The sequence below is a fragment of the Ipomoea nil genome, unplaced genomic scaffold, assembly GCF_001879475.1.
Source record: "Ipomoea nil cultivar Tokyo-kokei standard unplaced genomic scaffold, Asagao_1.1 scaffold2792, whole genome shotgun sequence".
NCBI lineage: Eukaryota > Viridiplantae > Streptophyta > Magnoliopsida > Solanales > Convolvulaceae > Ipomoea > Ipomoea nil.
The window spans coordinates 1,766,365-1,784,606 of NW_017619220.1; the positions used below are offsets into that span (position 1 = coordinate 1,766,365).

Consider the following 18,242-nt stretch of genomic DNA (forward strand, 5'->3'; position numbering starts at 1 on the left):
TGAACTTTTTTTGGAGAAGGAGAAAAAAGCAAGCAATTCTTGCAAAACATAAGGTCGTACAATAGTATGTTTTGCTTCACGTCAATGGGTGGGAAAATAGATAGAACCTTCAACAACTCAGGAGGTCCACCAACTTTCAGGATAAGTGGACAAAATTTTCACTACATTGGTAGTCTATTGCCGGTAGACGGGAGAAAACCACAATTCGCACAGTTATATATATATGATACTAATAATGAAATGTGCAATCGTATCAATTCTGTAAGGTAAGAACGTGTTTAGTCATTATATGTATATGAAATTTGTTTTATTAAACAGTTATCAAGATTTGTTTATGCAATTTGATAAGTTTTTTTCGTATATTTATAGGAAAGATGGTGAGCAACAGGATATCCATAGCGAAATTGTTAATGATATTCAACAAGACTTGGACCAGAACAATGTCTTGGTAAAATCATTTCGCATGGCAAGAGCAGAAATACAAAAGAATCCACTGGCTGAGGTTAAGATTAAATTGCTTGGTAAGCGATCAAAGGATGCCAGAACATACAACTTGCCGCAAGTGTCAGAAGTTGCTGCCTTAATTGTTGGTGATATTGATACAAATATTGGAGAACGTGACATTTTGGTGGAAACAAAGAGCGGCCTCTTGCAAAGAATTACTGAATTAAATCCAGCTTACTTGCCCATGCAATACCCTCTATTGTTTCCATACGGTGAGGACGGTTACAGGGAAGACATCCCCTTCTCAACATTAAAAGGAAACATAGCCGGTGGACGCCAACGGATAAGTCCTCGAGAATATTTTTCATACCGTATCCAATCGCGAATCGCAGAGGTATCAACTTTATTACATGCAAAAAGGTTATTACAACAATTTGTGGTGGACGCCTATACAATGGTGGAGTCTGGAAGGTTAATTTACATAAGGACACACCAAAAAAGTTTGAGATGCGAATCATATAACTGCTTGAATGATGCTTTAACACGCGGTGAAGTCGACCCAACTACTCAAGGAAAGAGAATAATATTGCCTTCAAGTTTTACAGGTGGTGCTAGATACATGATACAAAATTACCAGGACGCAATGGCGATATGTAGATGGGTTGGATATCCAGATTTGTTTATCACGTTCACCTGCAACCCCAAGTGGCCTGAGGTGCAACGATTCTTGAACGATCGAAAATTAAAACCAGAAGATCGTCCTGACATAGTATGTAGAGTATTCAAAATGAAATTGGACGCTCTCATTGCAGACTGCAGGAAGAACAAGCTTTTTGGACCAGTAATTGGAGGTACTTAGATAAAACTTAATTATTAACAGCAATTGTTGTGAGTTTAATTAATATATTTTGCTATCTTTTACAATTTTAAAAATTTTGCACGCTTAACAGTGATCTATACAATCGAGTTTCAAAAGAGAGGTCTACCGCATGCTCATATACTGTTATTTCTGGAAAAGACCAATGGGAACCAAAGCGGGATAAATTTGGACAACATCATTTCAGCTGAGTTACCTGATAAAGAAGATGATACCGAATACTTCAAAGTAGTAGAGGAGTTTATGATGCATGGTCCTTGCGGTAGAGCACGGTTGAATTCTCCATGTATGGCGAATGGTAAATGTACTAAACACTTTCCCAAAAAGTTTGTTAATTTCTCAACTTTTGACGAGGATGGTTATCCTATCTATCGGAGAAGAGACAATGGTCGCTCGGTGATGCGCAATGGGATTAACTTGGATAATAGGTACGTGGTTCCACACAATAGGCATTTGTTGTTAAAGTACCGGGCTCATATTAATGTGGAATGGTGTAACCAGTCCCGGTCAATAAAGTATCTATTTAAGTACGTGAACAAGGGTCACGACAGGGTCACAGCAGAATTCTACAGAACAAACACTGATGATGATGGGCCGAAAGTTATTAATGAAATCAGTATGTACTATGATTGTAGGTACATATCTCCTTGTGAAGCATGTTGGCGGTTGTTTGGATTTGATATACAGTTAAGGACACCATCAGTTGAACGATTAAGCTTTCACCTGCCGAATCAACAAAGTGTAGTATTTGCCGATGATGATCCAGTTGATAACATACTTAGCCGGCCAACAATCTTACAAAGCATGTTCCTAGAATGGTTTGAGGCCAATAAAATCTACCCGGAAGCGAGGAAATTGACATATGCTGAAATGCCAACGAAATTTGTCTGGAAGAAAGATATTAGAAAATGGCAGCCAAGGAAAAGAGGATTTGCAATAGGTAGAGTATTCTATGTGCCTCCTGGTACAGGGGAGATCTTTTATTTGAGATGTCTTTTGAATAAAGTCAAAGGACCCACAAGTTAATTAGATATAAAACAAGTAAATGGTGTGCAATACGATTCTTTTAGGGATGCGTGTTCTGCGAGAGGCTTAGTAGATGACGACAAAGAATATATTCAGGCTATCGAAGAAGCAAGTCAATGGGCCACAGGTGTGAATTTGAGAAGATTGTTTGTCACTCTCTTGATGTCAAACTCAATGGCGAAACCTGAAGTTGTCTGGGAAGCTGCGTGGACTTATTTGTCTGATGATGCACAATTCAAGATTAGAGAAGACATGAGGATTCCAGGTAATTTGAATTTTCTTTTTATTTTCATGTTTTACAACATTATTTTTGTTAAACACAATTATAATCTATTATTATAAATATTATCACAGATTTTATCTTATCGGAAGACGAGAAGAAGAATTTTGCACTTGCTGAGATAGAACTAATGCTTTCGACTATGGGAAAGAGTTTGAAAGACTTTCAATCGATGCCGGTACCGGATTTAGAGAATCATGCTAGAACCACCAATCGGTTGATACAGGAGGAATTAGCATATGATGTTAATGTCATGAAGGAAGAGAATGATAGCATGGTGGAACAACTGACTGAAGAACAAAGGGCGATATATGACAACGTATTGCAAGATGCTCAGAATAATGTTGGAGGACTTTTTTTTGTTTATGGATACGGTGGAACGGGAAAAACATTCTTGTGGAGAGCATTGTCTTCTGCTATTAGATCAAAGGGTGAGATAGTTTTAAACGTTGCATCAAGTGGCATAGCTTCACTTCTATTACCTGGGGGAAGAACTGCACATTCAAGGTTTGCAATACCAATAGCTGTTAATGAAGATTCAACTTGCAATATAAGCCAAAGTAGTCCGCTGGCACAGTTGATCATGCAAAGTAGGTTGATCATTTGGGATGAGGCACCAATGATGCATAAATTTTGCTTTGAAGCTTTGGACCGAACTATGAGAGATATAATGCGTGTCAAAAATCCAAACAGCTGGGATATGACTTTTGGTGGAAAAACAGTGGTGTTAGGTGGAGATTTTAGACAAATACTACCAGTAATTCCAAAGGGATCGAGACAAGATATTGTGGGAGCCAGCATAAATTCATCCTATCTTTGGAGAAGTTGTAGAGTATTTAGGCTAACAAAGAATCTTAGACTCAGGACATTGCAATCAAATACTGAAGCTCAAGAGATTGAAGAATTTGCTAAATGGATTGCCAATATAGGTGATGGAAAAATTGGTGATTCAAGGGATGGAGAATGTGAGATCAAGATTCCTCAGGAATTTTTACTGACGTGTGTTGAGGATCCTATTGCTACAATTGTTGATAGCACATTTCCTATGTTTCGCAGTGGTAACCGAGATCTGAAATATCTAAAAGATCGTGCAATTTTGGCCCCAACTTTGGATATTGTTGATACAGTCAATGAATACATGAATGAATATAATAATGCTGAAGGAAGGACGTATCTCAGTTGTGATTCAATTTGCAAATCGGATTCTAATGTTGACATGCTTGCTGATCTGCACACACCGGAATTTTTAAATGGATTACGCTGTTCTGGAGTTCCAAATCACTCATTGACTCTAAAAGTCGGCTCACCAGTTATGCTTTTGAGAAATATTGATCACTCATTGGGGTTGTGCAATGGTACAAGAATGATAATTTCAAAGTTGGCTGATCATGTTTTAGAAGCTCAAATACTGTGCGGAGCAAGTGCTGGTTCAAAGGTCTTAATTCCAAGGATGTCCTTAACACCGTCTGATCCCAGATTGCCTTTTAAATTCCAAAGAAAGCAATTCCCACTAATGTTGTCATATGCCATGACAATAAATAAAAGTCAGGGTCAAACACTCTCAAACGTCGGTTTGTTTTTGAAGAGGCCGGTTTTCAATCATGGTCAAATGTATGTAGCAGTGTCAAGAGTTAGTAGTCCAAAGGGTTTAAAAATACTTATCTGTGATGAAAATGTAAAATCTAAAAATACGACTACAAATGTCGTATATAAAGAAGTTTTCAATAATGTCTAATAAATTGGAAATTTGTCTCTACCCTATTTGTTTTTTATATAATACTATATATTCTATTATTTATATATATGGCCGTGCATCGCACGGGTGCAACTACTAGTAATAATAATAATAGTGTGCGCAAACTCGGAATGCAAAATGATTAAAAAAAAAAGGAAGGAAAAAAACAAAAAACATATTATACAACAATAATAATAGTGTGCGCAACTTGCAATGCAAAAGGATTAAAAAAAAGGAGATGTTCAAAGTTGGAACAGTACTCAAGTTTTGAACCTCTAACATCCAAATTAAAATACAATAAACACATGTTCCTACCATTGGCCTTTTAAGTTTTATTAAAAACTTTTACTTTTTATTTCTTAACTAGCTAGGTAAAAATTAAATATTGGACCCTCTAAAATTTGGAGGTCCTGTGCGGTAACCGAGCTTGCACAACCTAAAATTCGGCACTGCCTGTTGGAAGTGATTTAGAGGTGGTTTCGGATGAGTGGCAGTGGTGATTAGTAGCAATTGTTGAGATATTTCTAAGATATTAATCATCTTGTGTCTCTTTGATTTCCATTCATTTGTTTTCCATCTCTTTGTTTTCCCATGTCTCTTTGTTTTCTCCTTTGTATTTATTTTCAATATCTTGATAACACTATAAATAAAGTGCTTGTATTGAGGTTTACACACACGACATAATATATCAGTTTTTCCTCTTCTTCTTATTTGTTCGTATTCTACATGGTATCAACCGCTAAGGTTTATACCTGCGCATAAACTTGTCAATGGCCGACAACGAGCAGCCGCAGGCATTAACAGGGCTGATTAGTGGTACAACGATTTTTGATGATCAATTGAATCGTAAATTTGATCCACAGTTGTGGATAATTGACACAGGGGCTTCTCATCACGTTACTGGTGATTCCACTCGAATGGTTGATGCAAAAGATATATTTCATTGCCATGTTGGTTTACCCAACGAAAAAATAGTGGTTGCAACTCAAGAAGGCTCGGTTCGATTAACGGACAAAATTTTTTTTAATCATGTTCTTTATATTCCATCTTTAAATTGCAATCTTATTTTTGTTTCTCAGTTAACTGATGATATGCTTCTCAGTTAACTGATGATATGAAGAGAAATGTCCACTTTAACTCTTATATGTGTGCTATACAGGACCAATCGGAGGAACTGATTGGAATGATGTTAGACGGGATGAATTTTACTACTTCAAGAGAATCGATTCAGTGCAACATCTTACAGTAAATGGGGTGACAAATTTAGTCAATCTTTGGCATCAACGAATGGGTCATCCATCTGAAAAAGTGGTAAAACTACTTCCGTCTATTGGCACTGATGTGGGAAGTTTTAATAAAGCTTGTGAGGTTTGCTTTCGTGCAAAGCAACCTAGAGATAAGTTTCCTTTGAGTAATAACAGAGCATCTCGAATAATTGAGAAAATACATTGTGATTTGTGGGGCCCTTACAAACATCAATCTTCTTGTGGTGCACGTTATTTCTTGACTATAATCGATGATTATTCGCGAGCAGTTTGTATTTATTTGTTGATGGATAAAACTGAGGTTCTCAAAATGTTTTTGTGTTTTGTGGCTATGATTGATAGACAATTCTCTCAATCAATCAAAGTCGTTCAGAGTGACAACAGTACTGAATTTAATTGCTTGCGTGATTTTTTTCTAATACTGGAATTCTTTTTCAAACTTCATGTGTGGGAACTCCTCAACAAAATGGTAGGTATAACACCCCCGATTTTAATATAAAACAATGCCATTGAAGCTTTGAAGTAGAGATAAAACTAAAATTAAGATATAAAGATTGCGGAAGCTAAACTGATAAATCGAGAGATGTCACGCTACACCTAACTACAAAGTTAGATACACTGGCTAAAGTCACAACTTAAATATTCAAAACCATAACATAGAATTCATAAGTTTTCTACTGGCTCACAGGCCTCAACAACTAACTAAGAAATCATATGGGAGCTACGTTAATCTAATCCGTCTTCTAGCGCGCTCAAAGGAACTACTCATCACCTGAAAAACATAAGGGGTAGCACCCGTTAGCGAATAATGCTAAGTAACCCACCACTACTTGTGGAGTACAATATAATATAGATATAGGAAAACCATTTGAGACTTGAAATACATACTATATAGTCTTTTAAAAAAAGGAGTAGAAACATCGTAAGACTCATCATGGAACACTCTCAATCAAAGGACGAAACATCATACGGTTATTCAATAGACCAACACAACTATAAGAGCAATGGAATCATCAAGGACATAGCCAAACCAAGTCATTCATCGTAGAGTCATCACAACGACTCGAATCATAATGGATCAGTGTGGAGTTACCAAAACACTCAAAGGGCCTAGCAAGGCAGAGCTTCACCACAGTGAAGCCTAGTGCACAGTGCTTCCCACGCAACCGCCACCACCGCCCATCCAGCGGAACCTCACTTACACACATAACAACAACGTTGTAAGGCAGAACTTCACTATAGCGAAGTCTAGCCCACGGTGTTTTCCACACATCTGTCGCCATCGCCCATCCAGCGGAACCCTACTTACACCACAACAACAACCAAGCAAGGCAGGATCTTCACCACAGTGAAGCCTAGCGCACGGTGCTTTCCACACACCGTAGCCAACGTCCATCCAGCGGAACCCTACTTAACCACAACAAACTCACAATCACACCAACAATTACCAACTCTCACACAATCCAACAGAGGAAGGCTCATCAAGAGCTCAATCAAGGAATCAACGAAGAGTAGCACATGTGTACGAGATTACAAGAAAAGATTCAATCGAAAGACTTCAATGGAAGGCATGAATCCACAATCAAACAACGATACAACGGCGATAGATTTTAATCCCAAGATTACCATGATTGGCAACACAAGTTGCCAATCCTCATTAGGAACAAATGAATAACCACATACTAGCATCAAAAACGTCATAACTAGCATGTATATCAAAAGGATAAACATAACGGTTCAATCAAACATCAACGACTTCACATTAATCCAATGAATCACAAGGTTGGACCTTAAACACGATTCAAGACTCAAAATCTTATCACAGATACTTAGGACACCGTTCTAGACGTACGAAACATCAAAGGACACACAAAGTTGCACGACGGTTCAACAAAACGGAGGCCAAAGCACAACGTACCAGTGGGCAGAACGGTGGGTGGACAACCTCCCACCACCTCCACCTGCCAGTACTAGCGGGTGGACAACCACCCGCGGAACCCCCCCCCCCCCCCCCCGGTCATACACCAAGCCATCACCCGCAGGTGGAACGGCGGGTGGACAACCACCCGCTATTATGCCTGCACGTACATCTGTACCCTCCAACAATTCCCTTCGGAGAAAAATATCAACAACACCAAGTTCAAGTCCAAAACACCCAAAATCTCACATCAACAACAAAGGGACTTGAACAACATGAATAGCTCAACGAATAACATTTATGAACCCTAGATACAAGCTCTAAACATGGATAAAAACAAGATTATGCATCAAATCACTCATGAACATCAAGAACATCAATAGAGTAGCAAGAAATCATAATAGCAAGTATAAAATTGGTTTTGTAGAGCATGGGTTACCTTTGTAGCCTAAAGAACACCTTCTTTTCACCACTTATACTTCTTCTTGAAGCTCCTCTTCTACAAGGTCTTTCCAACACAACCAAAACCACACAAAACCACAACTTTAGATAAAGATATGAAAAATCTAACTAGAAACACTATCTAAGCTCAAATCTTACCCTTACTAGGGCCTTGGTGGATAAAAGTTAGGATCTTGAAGAATTTCTTGCAAGGTTGGGGGAAGATTTTGGTTTGACTTAGAGAATAAGCTAAACCTCTAGAGAGAAGATAGAGAGCTAAGTGTTTCTTGCCAAATGTGGGAAATGAAATGTAGTCTTGTTAGGGCAAGGCTTGGATACCAAGTAAGATGGATAAGACTAGAATGCCGTCCCTTATTCTCGAAAAAGGTTAGGAAGACATCAAAAGAGTAGGTACAAGACATAAAGCTCAATGTCTTTCCCTTTGACTAAATCAATTGACCAAGGGATTGGTCAATTTTAGTCCTCCGACTATTTAATTAAGAAATTGGGAAGAGATTTTACAAAGAATGTTTAGAATTAATTACATAATTAATTCTATTTTAAAGGATGGATTTTTAGGGGTGTCACAGTAGGGTTGAGCGAAAACATAAACATATTCTCAATGTAGCGACAACGTTGAGATTGCAAGTTAATTTGCCAATTTATTTTTGGGGAGAATGTGTTCTTGCGGCTACACATCTGATAAATCGGACACCAACACCGTTGCTTGATAATAAAACCCCCTATGAAGATAGAGGATATGGGATAAGCATGTGGGATATAAAGTTTAGTAAAAACAATGTGGAATCATATGCACAGACTCCTACCAAGGGGTGTTGAAATCACAGAATCACGTAGCACATAACACATAGCACATTAGAACAATCCCCCAAGTCCCACGAGTCACGAAAACCCGCAAAATAAAAGTGACCAGACTCGCGCAAAGCGACAAGGGCCCTTGGCCACGCGGGCTGGGTAACGGGTATCGTGAGACTCACTGCGCCAATTGCGCAGCCATGGGCAAAGGTGGCAGGCCGCAAAGGGCCTACCGTCCAAGCCCTGCCACTGGACATGCGGGCCATTCGGTGGGTCTCCCAGGACCCGTGGCCAGGCCCGCACGCCACCGAGGGGAGGCGGGGCAGTAGCCTTGTCTCTCTCTACTCTATTCCACCCCTAGGCAATTTTTTTCACTTCCAGACCTCCTACAACTCCCAAATCACAACACTAATGCAATATCATCAACAATACAACATCCAACAACACATTCCAATCACAAAATACAAGATTACTATCATTTCTAAAGCTCATATATCAACCACAACATTCAAACATGCATTTATCAAACACAAAAAGGAAAATATTATATTTTGGATGTCCATGGGTTATACCTCATACCGAGCTCCAAAAGCCAAGTGCTTGATTGTAGACTCACTCCCGAGCTAGCCACTTCAACGAGGCAACCAAACCACCTCCACTACCAAACTTCGCCGATGGAGTCCACTACAAGGTCCGAGCTCGTCGTTTCCATTCACCGCCGGGAGGAGCTCGAACTCACCAGCTCTGCCGCTGCCTTGCCGGAAAAGGAAGAAGGGGGAGGAAGTCGCTGCTGGTCGTTGTTTCGTTGGAGAAGAGTGCCACTGTAGCTGTTTCCTTCTTCGAGGTACGAGAGAAGGTGAGACAAGAGGGAGAGGGGTTATCGTTTGCCTCCTTGCTTGGTGTTCGCTAAACGAGAGAGAGAAAGGAAGGGAGAAGCTCGCCGCCGCCACTGCCTCCTTGCTTGGTGTTTGCTAAACGAGAGAGAGAGAGAGAGAGAGAGAGAGAGAGAGAGAGAGAGAGAGAGAGAGAGAGAGAGAGAGAGAGAGGAAGGAAGAAGCTCACCGCCGTCGCTGCATGCTCGCTGGAGGAAGTCGCCGGTCTCCTATTGTTAGTGCTGAGTTGTCATTTGGGAGAGGGAGACAAAACGAGAGAGAGACGAGAGAGAGGAGACGGACAGGAGGGGTTGTTTGGCTGCTGATGTTTCAAGAAGAAAGAAGTTTTCTAAATATATCTTTATATTCATCTAAATAGGGTAGAGTTACTAAAATGGGTTGGGTTGTATTTGGAGAATGGGCTAGGCTAGAGATAAAAATATAGATGGGTCAAAGAAAGATTGGGCTTAGAAATATTTTTGGCTCAAACAAAATCACAAGACTAGGAATTCGAAACCATTTGGGTCATGGAATTGATACGAGTAAAATGGCTTCCCATAAATACTTTGTAGGAAATCATTTTGAAATAAGAGTTTAAAATACTTTATGTATATACATTTTGGGCTAAACCGTCGTAGGAATAAAATAATTTGGGAAAATGACACTTTTTTCCCCTCAGTTATATACTTATAACACTTTTTCCCCCTGAATTATTCATGTAAGCACATTAGTTTCCTGAATTATTCTAAAAGTGGCAGTTCCCCCTCCCCCCCCCCCCCCCTCCAGATATATTAAATTGACATTTCTATCCTTAAAGTAAACATTTTATTTATTTATTCTTCTCTAACAAATTATTGCGTATACGTAGGGATGACCGCGGTTCGATTCAAACTGAACCGGACACTATAGCAATCGAATTGAAAATTTCCGGTAGATCATAACCCAATATTTGGATTTCAGTTTATTAAAATTATGAATCGAAAAAACTCGATCCTAAACCATAAACCGGCGGTTCCGGATCCAGTTCACGGTTTTGAACCGCCTTTATTTTAAAATTTTATTTTTTATTTTAAAATAGTCTAAATTTAACAATAAATGTATTTTTTTTTTTTTAGTTCAGAACATGAACTGGCCATTCCGGTTCGCAATTTTAATAAACTCTAAATATCGAGTTTCGCTTCTAAATTGTAATTGAAATATTTCAGTTTGGTTGCTATAATGTCTGTTCGGTTTGAACAGCATCGTGGTTATAATTTGTTGGAGAAAAAAAAATAAATGAAATATTTATTTTAAGTGTAAATGTGTCTATTTAACATTTCATGGGAAAAAAGCCACTTAAATAATTCAGAGGAAAAGGTGCAATAAGTATATAACTTATGGGAAAAAAGTGCTATTTTCCCAAATAATTTTATTTTGAAAATTGTATAAAATAAAAATTTAGAGGAAAATATTTTGTGTTGTTACATTTTACCAACTTAAAAATAAGCTTGGTGGGGAGTGAGTTGAATAAGGGTCCGTTTGGAAAGCAGGAAAATGACTTCTGGAAAATGTTTTCTGGAAAATGAGTCATTTTCCGGAAAATATTTTCCTTTCTAGTGTTTGGTTGCATTCTGGAAAACTGTTTTGTGTGTTTGGTTCATTTTCTGGAAAATGAGTAGAATTGTATAATTAAACATTTTAATTATTTTATTTAGAATATTACAACATGTATAATAATATATAATAATATAATAATAATTTTAAATATAATAAAAAAATAACTAATAATATATCAAAAATATTATGGTGATGGTGGTGTAGTGGTAGTAGTGTTATTTGTTATATAATAATAATAATAATAATAATAATAATAATAATAATAATAATAATAATAATAATAACTGGTGGTGGCAGTGGTGGTGGTGTGGTGGCGGTGGTTTCAGTTGTATGGTGGTGGTAGTGGTGGCGGCGACGGTGGTTGCGGTGGTATGGTGGTGGTGGTGGCGGCGACGGTGGTTGCGGTAGTATGGTGGTTGTGGCAGCGGCGGCGGCGGTGGTGGTGGCGGCGACGGTGGTATGGTGGTGGTGGCGACGGCGACGGTGGTGGTAGTGGTGGTGTGGTGGCGGTGGTGTGGTGGTGGTGGTGTGGTGGCGGTGGTATGGTGGTGGTGGTGGCGGCGACGATGGTTGCGGTGGTATGGTGGTGGTGGTGTGGTGGCGGTGGTTGCAGTGGTATGGTGGTGACGGCGGCGACGGTGGTTGCGATGGTATGGTGGTGGTGGCGGTGGCGGTGGTATAGTCGTCGTGGTGGCAGCGGCGGTGGTGAGGTGGTGGTGGTGGTGGCGGCAGCGGTGGTATGGTGGTGGTGGCGACGGCGACGGTGGTTGCGGTGGTATGGTGGTGGTGGCGGTGGCGACGACGATGGTTGTGGTGGTATGGTGGTGGTGGTGGTAGCAGCGGTGGTATGGTGGTGGTGGCGGCGGCGACGGTGGTTGCGGTGGTATGGTGGTGGTGGCGGTGGCGACGACGATGGTTGTGGTGGTATGGTGGTGGTGGTGGTAGCAGCGGTGGTGGTGGTAGTATGATGTTGATGATGTTGGTGGTGGTAGTGGTTGCGGTGGTATGGTGTTGGTGGTGGTAGTGGTGGTGGTGTGATGGTGGTGGTGTGGTGGCGGTGGTTGCGGTGGTATAGTGGTGGCGACGGCGGCAGTAGTGGTGGTGATGGTGGTAGTGAGGTGGTGGTGGTATGGTGTTGATGATGTTGGTGGTGGTGTGATGTTGGTGTAAACGTTGGAAAATGACTTCCCCAAAAAAAAAGGGGAAGTCATTTTCCTCCAAAACAAGCCTATTTTCCAAAGTCAACGGAAAATGATTTCCGTTGACTTGATTTTCCAGGCACATCCAAACAGTGAAAACTTGAAAAATGATTTCCAGAACTCATTTTCCAGGTTTCCAAACACACCCTAAAACTTTTTACTCTCAAATCTCTCATCTAACCTCATCTCTCTCTCTCTCTCTCTCTCTCTCTCTCTCTCTCTCTCTCTCTCTCTCTTTCTCTCTATGTTTCAGGGTTTCACTCTTTCTCACCACAGCGACACGGCTTCACCAACATACGAGAAACTTCTCGGCTTATTTGGTCTCTGTTGCCGACTCCGCCTCCGGCCTCTCACATCTCACATGGTCGCCTACTCACCGCGATTCCTCATCCCGGTTTCTTCGCCTCGCCGTGATTCACTGGTCGCTCAACCACCCTATGGTTTTCCCGGTGAGTCCCATCTAGCTTCACATTTGCCGTATTTCACTTGCTCTCACAGTCTCACGTCTTAATCATTCTACTATACTCTGCACTCATTTGCACGTTGCTATGGAATTTGACTTTATTTGTTTACTTTTTCAGTTTTTCAAAAAAAAAATCAAGTTTTAAACAAGTTTTGAAAATGCAAAGACTCTAGATAGAGATTTTATTGAATTGGCAAGAGGGAGGATGGGTGGCAAATAGAAAGGAAGATAGCCATTGAAGAGAATAAGAAGTCAGAGGACCGAAACGACGTCGCGGGAATAAAGCTGTTGAGCCGTTTAAATAAAAGAGGCCAGACGACAGCGTTTTGGAGTAGCCGTTGGGAAACAGTTGGCCTGGCCATCAGACGACGCCATTTCATCTTCCTTCCAGCACATTCTTCTGTTACGATCCGAGAATCTAGGGATGAATGGCTGTGTATTATTTTGCTGTTTTGCTGCTTAAATTGGTAGAATGTAGAGGAATTGCGTTTATGCCGAATAACAAGATCAATTTCCCTTTCCTCTTTCTCTTTTCTCCTTCCCTAACCCTAATTTCTTCCCCAATTTCTACCCTTCAAACTGTGGTGCGCTGCAATTGGTATCAGAGCCCATGGATGGCCGGATTCGAAAGCTTGAATCGATTGTACTTGAGCTGAATCACGAGCTGAATGGAATGATCCAGACCATACAAACTACTGTCACTGAACTTTCTACACATGTAGGCAACTTGACCACCCAGGTGGGGGGGCTGTCTTCCCGGTTTGATAGCCCGAGAGAGGAACGGTTGCAGATTCTCAGGCTCAATAGGCCAGCACCGCCGATCATTGCCAATACCCCTGGATAATCATCTGTTCAGGGGCAGTTCCTAGGAGAGACCAGTTTAGGGGCTGGAGGGAGGTCATATAAGGCCCCAGCTCTGGAGACTGGGGCAGAAGAAGCTGAGCAGAGGCTAGAAACACCACCAGTTGTGAACCTCCCCGGAGAGAATTGACCTGGATTGGGCCCCAAGGAGAAGGCTAAATGTTGAAGGGAGGCCAGGTGGGGGTGGTCAGAACCAGGATTTCCGTCTAAGATATAAAAGTGAGTTTTCCTCCTTTGATTACACTCACCCCAGGCAGTGGGTTATTAGGTGTGAAAAATTTTTATCCTCTCCCATGTTCCCATAAATGAAATCTCCAATCTGCTGTATGTTCATTTAATTGGGAAGGTGGGCCTATGGTTTGATAGCTACATGCATAATCTGAGAGATGAGTTTCATTGGCCTATGTTTGCTGAGGCCATATGTAGGAGGTTTGGGGAAAGTGGAGCCTCCCTCATGGAGGACTTTGCAGCCCTCAAACAATGGGGAACTGTTGATGAGTTTACTAATGAATATGAGAGTTTTAAGAGCTTGTTGTTGCAAACACATCCCTATTTGACAGAGGCATACTTCACTGAAAATTATATTGCTAAACTTAAGCACAATTTAAGGTGCTTTTTGAGGACTGATAGACCTAGAAATCTGGATGATGCCATATGGTATGCTAGGGAATATGAGAAGGGTCTTAAGTCCAGTGACAGTTCCAGAGCTCCTTCCTGGAATTCCAGAAACCCATAGACAACCAAAACCACAAGCTCCCACTCAAACAACCCCTTACCAAACACTTCCACCCCTAAACCTACCCTTTCCACACAATCCACAGCCTAAAAAAGCCCAAAAATTAACCAATTCAGAAACCAACTGAGAGAACAAAAGAAGTGTTTTAGGTGTTTTGATTCTTGGCAGCCTGGTCACAAGTGTAAGGGTCCAACCTTTAACATCATTGAGGACCAGTAGCCAATGGAGAGCAGGTGGTCAGTGACTCTATCTGCCCAAACCTGAGCTGGCAGATCTAACAGCAACACTTTATGAAGGATTTTAGGCTCTTAAGGGTTGGGGGGTGTGACATGGTACTGAGCATGGATTTGGTGGACCAATATGCCCCAATCCAGTTGCATACCAGGCCCCCTGGAATTTCCTTCCACAAGGAATGTAAGAAGGTATTCCTTAAAGGGTTGACCAAAAAAATGTTGCTTAAAGCTGCCACTGAGAAGGAAATTAAGAAATGGCATAAGAATGGAGTGCAGGGTTTTTTGGTTCAATGTTCAACCTGGCAATAGGAATTTCTACCTTAGACTTCTTACTTGTCTCAGACCACTGCTCACAGCCTAGCAACTGAGCTTACTAAACTCTTAAAAGAATTCCATGACCTGTTTCAAGAACCCTCAACCCATATACCCAAAAGAAACCTGGACCACACTATCCCCTTAATCCCTGGAGCCTAGCCTATCAATCTGGGACCATACAGATACTCATTTGACCAGAAAAATGTGATTGAAAGAATGGTTGAAAAGATGTTAACTGCTGAGATCATTACCCCCAGTTCCTCATGCATTGCCTCCCTTGTTCTTCTAGTTCCTAAGAAGGATAACAGTTGGAGGTTCTGTATTGATTATAGAGCACTCAACAACATCACTATCAAAAACAAATTTCCCATACCCTTGGTGGAAGAACTGTTTTCAGAACTGGCTGGGGTTTTGTACTTTTCTAAATTGGATTTAAGGTCAGGATATCATCTAGTAAGGATGAAGGAGGGTGAGGAGTTTAAAACTGCTTTTAGGACTCACCAAGGGCTGTATGAGTTTAGAGTCATTCCCTTTGGCCTCATCAATGCCCCTGCAACCTTTCAAGCACTTATGAATCAAGTTTTCAGGGCATTACTTAGAAAATTAGTGCTGGTGTTCTTTGATGATATTTTGGTATACAGTGCCTGTTTGGAAGACCACTGGTAGCACTTAAGGGAAGTATTCTCCATCATGAGACAGAATCAGCTATTGGCCAAAATGAGTTAATGTTCATTTGCCTAAACTCAAGTTGAGTACTTGGGGAATATTATCTCCCAGGATGGTCTGCAAACTGACCCTGCCAAGCTTGAGGTTGTGGCTGCTTGGCCTAAACCACATACCATTAAGGGCTTGAGGGGGTTCCTTGGCTTAGCTGACTATTAAAGGAGGTTTATCAAAGATTATAGAGTTATAAGTAGGCCTTTGACTAACATGTTGAAAAAAGATGCATTTTGGTGGACTCCAGATGCTGAGGAAACTTTCAGACAGTTGAAACATGCCTTGTGTCACTCTCCTGTCCTTGCCTTGCCTAATTTCCAGAAGGATTTTATTATAGAAGCTGATGCTAGCTACAAGGGAATGGGGGTTGTTTTAGTACAAGAGGGCAAACCAGTGGCCCTTTACAGCAAGGCATTTTGGGATAAGCATTTGGGCCTATCTATTTATGAAAAGGAATATATTTCCATAATCAATGTTGTGGATAGGTGGAGGCCCTACCTTTTGGGAAGACACTTCACAATTAAGACTGATCATCATAGCCTCCAATTCTTACTTGAGCAGAAGATAACCACTGCACTACAACAAAAAGGGTTATCTAAATTACTTGGGCTAGACTACTCTATACAGTATAAGAAAGGGACTGATAATGTTACTGCCGATGCCCTTTCCAGAATAGAAAGCACCAATGAAGCCACTGCTTATTCCATTTCTACAGTTCAGCCTCAATGGATGGAAGAAATTATCAAGAGTTACAAGGATTACAATTGGGGTACTGACAAACTCAGTGCTGCCTTAGTTAGTCCCAACTCTGATCCTAAGCTTTCTATAGTAGGGGGGGCTTATCAAATACAAAACCAAGCTCTACATTGGGACTGCTGGTGAGTTAAGAAGAGATTTAATAGCTAAGTTACATGAATCATCCATTGGGGGTCACTTTGGACAGACTGCTACTTACCAGAGGCTGAAGTCTCTTTTTTTACTGGAAGGGAATGAAGAAGGAGGTCAAACACTTTGTGAGGAGCTGTGACATTTGCCAGAGGTGTAAATAGGAGAATGTGGCCTACCCTGGCCTTCTACAGCCTTTAAATGTTCCAGATAATGCTTGGCGAAGCATTTCTATGGATTTTGTGGAAGGATTGCCCAAGTCCCACCAAAAAGATGTGATACTAGTGGTGGTGGATAGGTTGACTAAGGCTCTGTTTGGCAGAGCTTATTTAGGAGCTTATAGCTTATTTTAAGCTACTAATAAGCTATAAGCTCTGTTTGGTAATGTTTCCAAAATAAGCTCCTAGCTTCCTAACTTTTTTTTTCCATCTTTATCCTTATTATTTTAAAGAAATGACATAATTTACCCTTCCCAATTAAAACCTTTTTCTCTTCTCCTCTATCCGCAACTTTCACTGCAAATATTATTATTATTATTATTATTATTATTATTATTATTATTATTATTATTATTATTATTATTATTATTATTATTATTATTATTATGAGATTTGCAACAATATTGATACTTCATTATGAGATGCTAGATCATGATTATGCTAATAGTTTTATTTCAAAATGTTAATTTTCTTTAAATACAAAATGTTAAATTTTAATATATAAACAAACTAATTTAAATTTTATTAAAATGTCTTTTTTAGTCTTTTTTACATTTATCAGCTTATCAAAAAGCTAATTTTACCAAACACTTTCAATCATAACAGCTAGCTTAACAGCTCCTCACTTTTCAGCTCCGAGCTTATAGCTTTTCAGCTTTCAACTTCTTTTCAGCTTTCAGCTCCTAGCTTATAGCTTTTCAGCTAGATTTGCCAAACAGAGCCTAAGTATGCTCACTTCCTGGCCTTAACACATCCTTTTACTGCTGAGGGTGTTGCAACACTGTTTATGGAAAATATCTACAAACTACATGGCTTACCTAGAAGCATTGTCTCTGACAGAGACAAAATCTTCACCAGTAAATTTTGGCAGGCATTGCTTAGGAATATGCAAGTCCAATTGAATCTCTCTACAACCTACCACCCTCAAACTGATGGACAAACAGAAAAAGTGAATCAGTGTTTAGAAGGGTATCTGAGATGTATGGTGTTTCAAAGACCAAAGAGCTGGACCAAATGGCTGCACCTAGCTGAATGGTGGTATAATACCAACTACCACTCTTCATTGAGATGTACCACATTCCAGGCACTGTATGGCTACATACCCCCTATTATGGCAGTCAACTTGAGCTCAGGTGATGGGGATCAGTCCTGGTTAAAAACTAGAGAAGCTGTTTTGGCTGGCCTCAAAGAAAACCTTAGGCTTGCTCATAATAGAATGAAGGTTCAGGCTGATAAAGGAAGGACTAAGAGGGTGTTGGTGTTAGTATAAGTTATTATTATTGTTATTATTTCATGTATATATTTTATATTATGTGGCTTAGATAGCTTGACTTTGTTTAGCTAT

At 40.3% G+C, this 18,242-nt stretch overlaps 2 protein-coding genes across 2 annotated transcripts; both read left to right on the plus strand.

Moving 5' to 3' along the window:
- Window positions 1-240: 240 nt before the first annotated feature.
- Window positions 241-14,529, plus strand: LOC109157781. The gene is made up of 10 exons (XM_019305621.1): window positions 241-266; window positions 370-1,295; window positions 1,395-2,139; window positions 2,392-2,612; window positions 2,702-4,062; window positions 5,226-5,360; window positions 5,442-5,463; window positions 5,522-5,730; window positions 13,789-13,899; window positions 14,140-14,529. Exons 1-10 carry the CDS (start codon window positions 241-243, stop codon window positions 14,527-14,529), a joined length of 4,146 nt encoding a protein of 1,381 aa, XP_019161166.1.
- A 764-nt stretch (window positions 14,530-15,293) lies between these two features.
- On the plus strand, window positions 15,294-15,959 carry LOC109157782 (RNA-directed DNA polymerase homolog). Its single transcript, XM_019305622.1, has 2 exons — window positions 15,294-15,710; window positions 15,855-15,959. The coding sequence occupies exons 1-2, from the start codon at window positions 15,294-15,296 to the stop codon at window positions 15,957-15,959; spliced, it is 522 nt and encodes a 173-aa protein (XP_019161167.1).
- The last annotated feature ends 2,283 nt before the right edge of the window (window positions 15,960-18,242 follow it).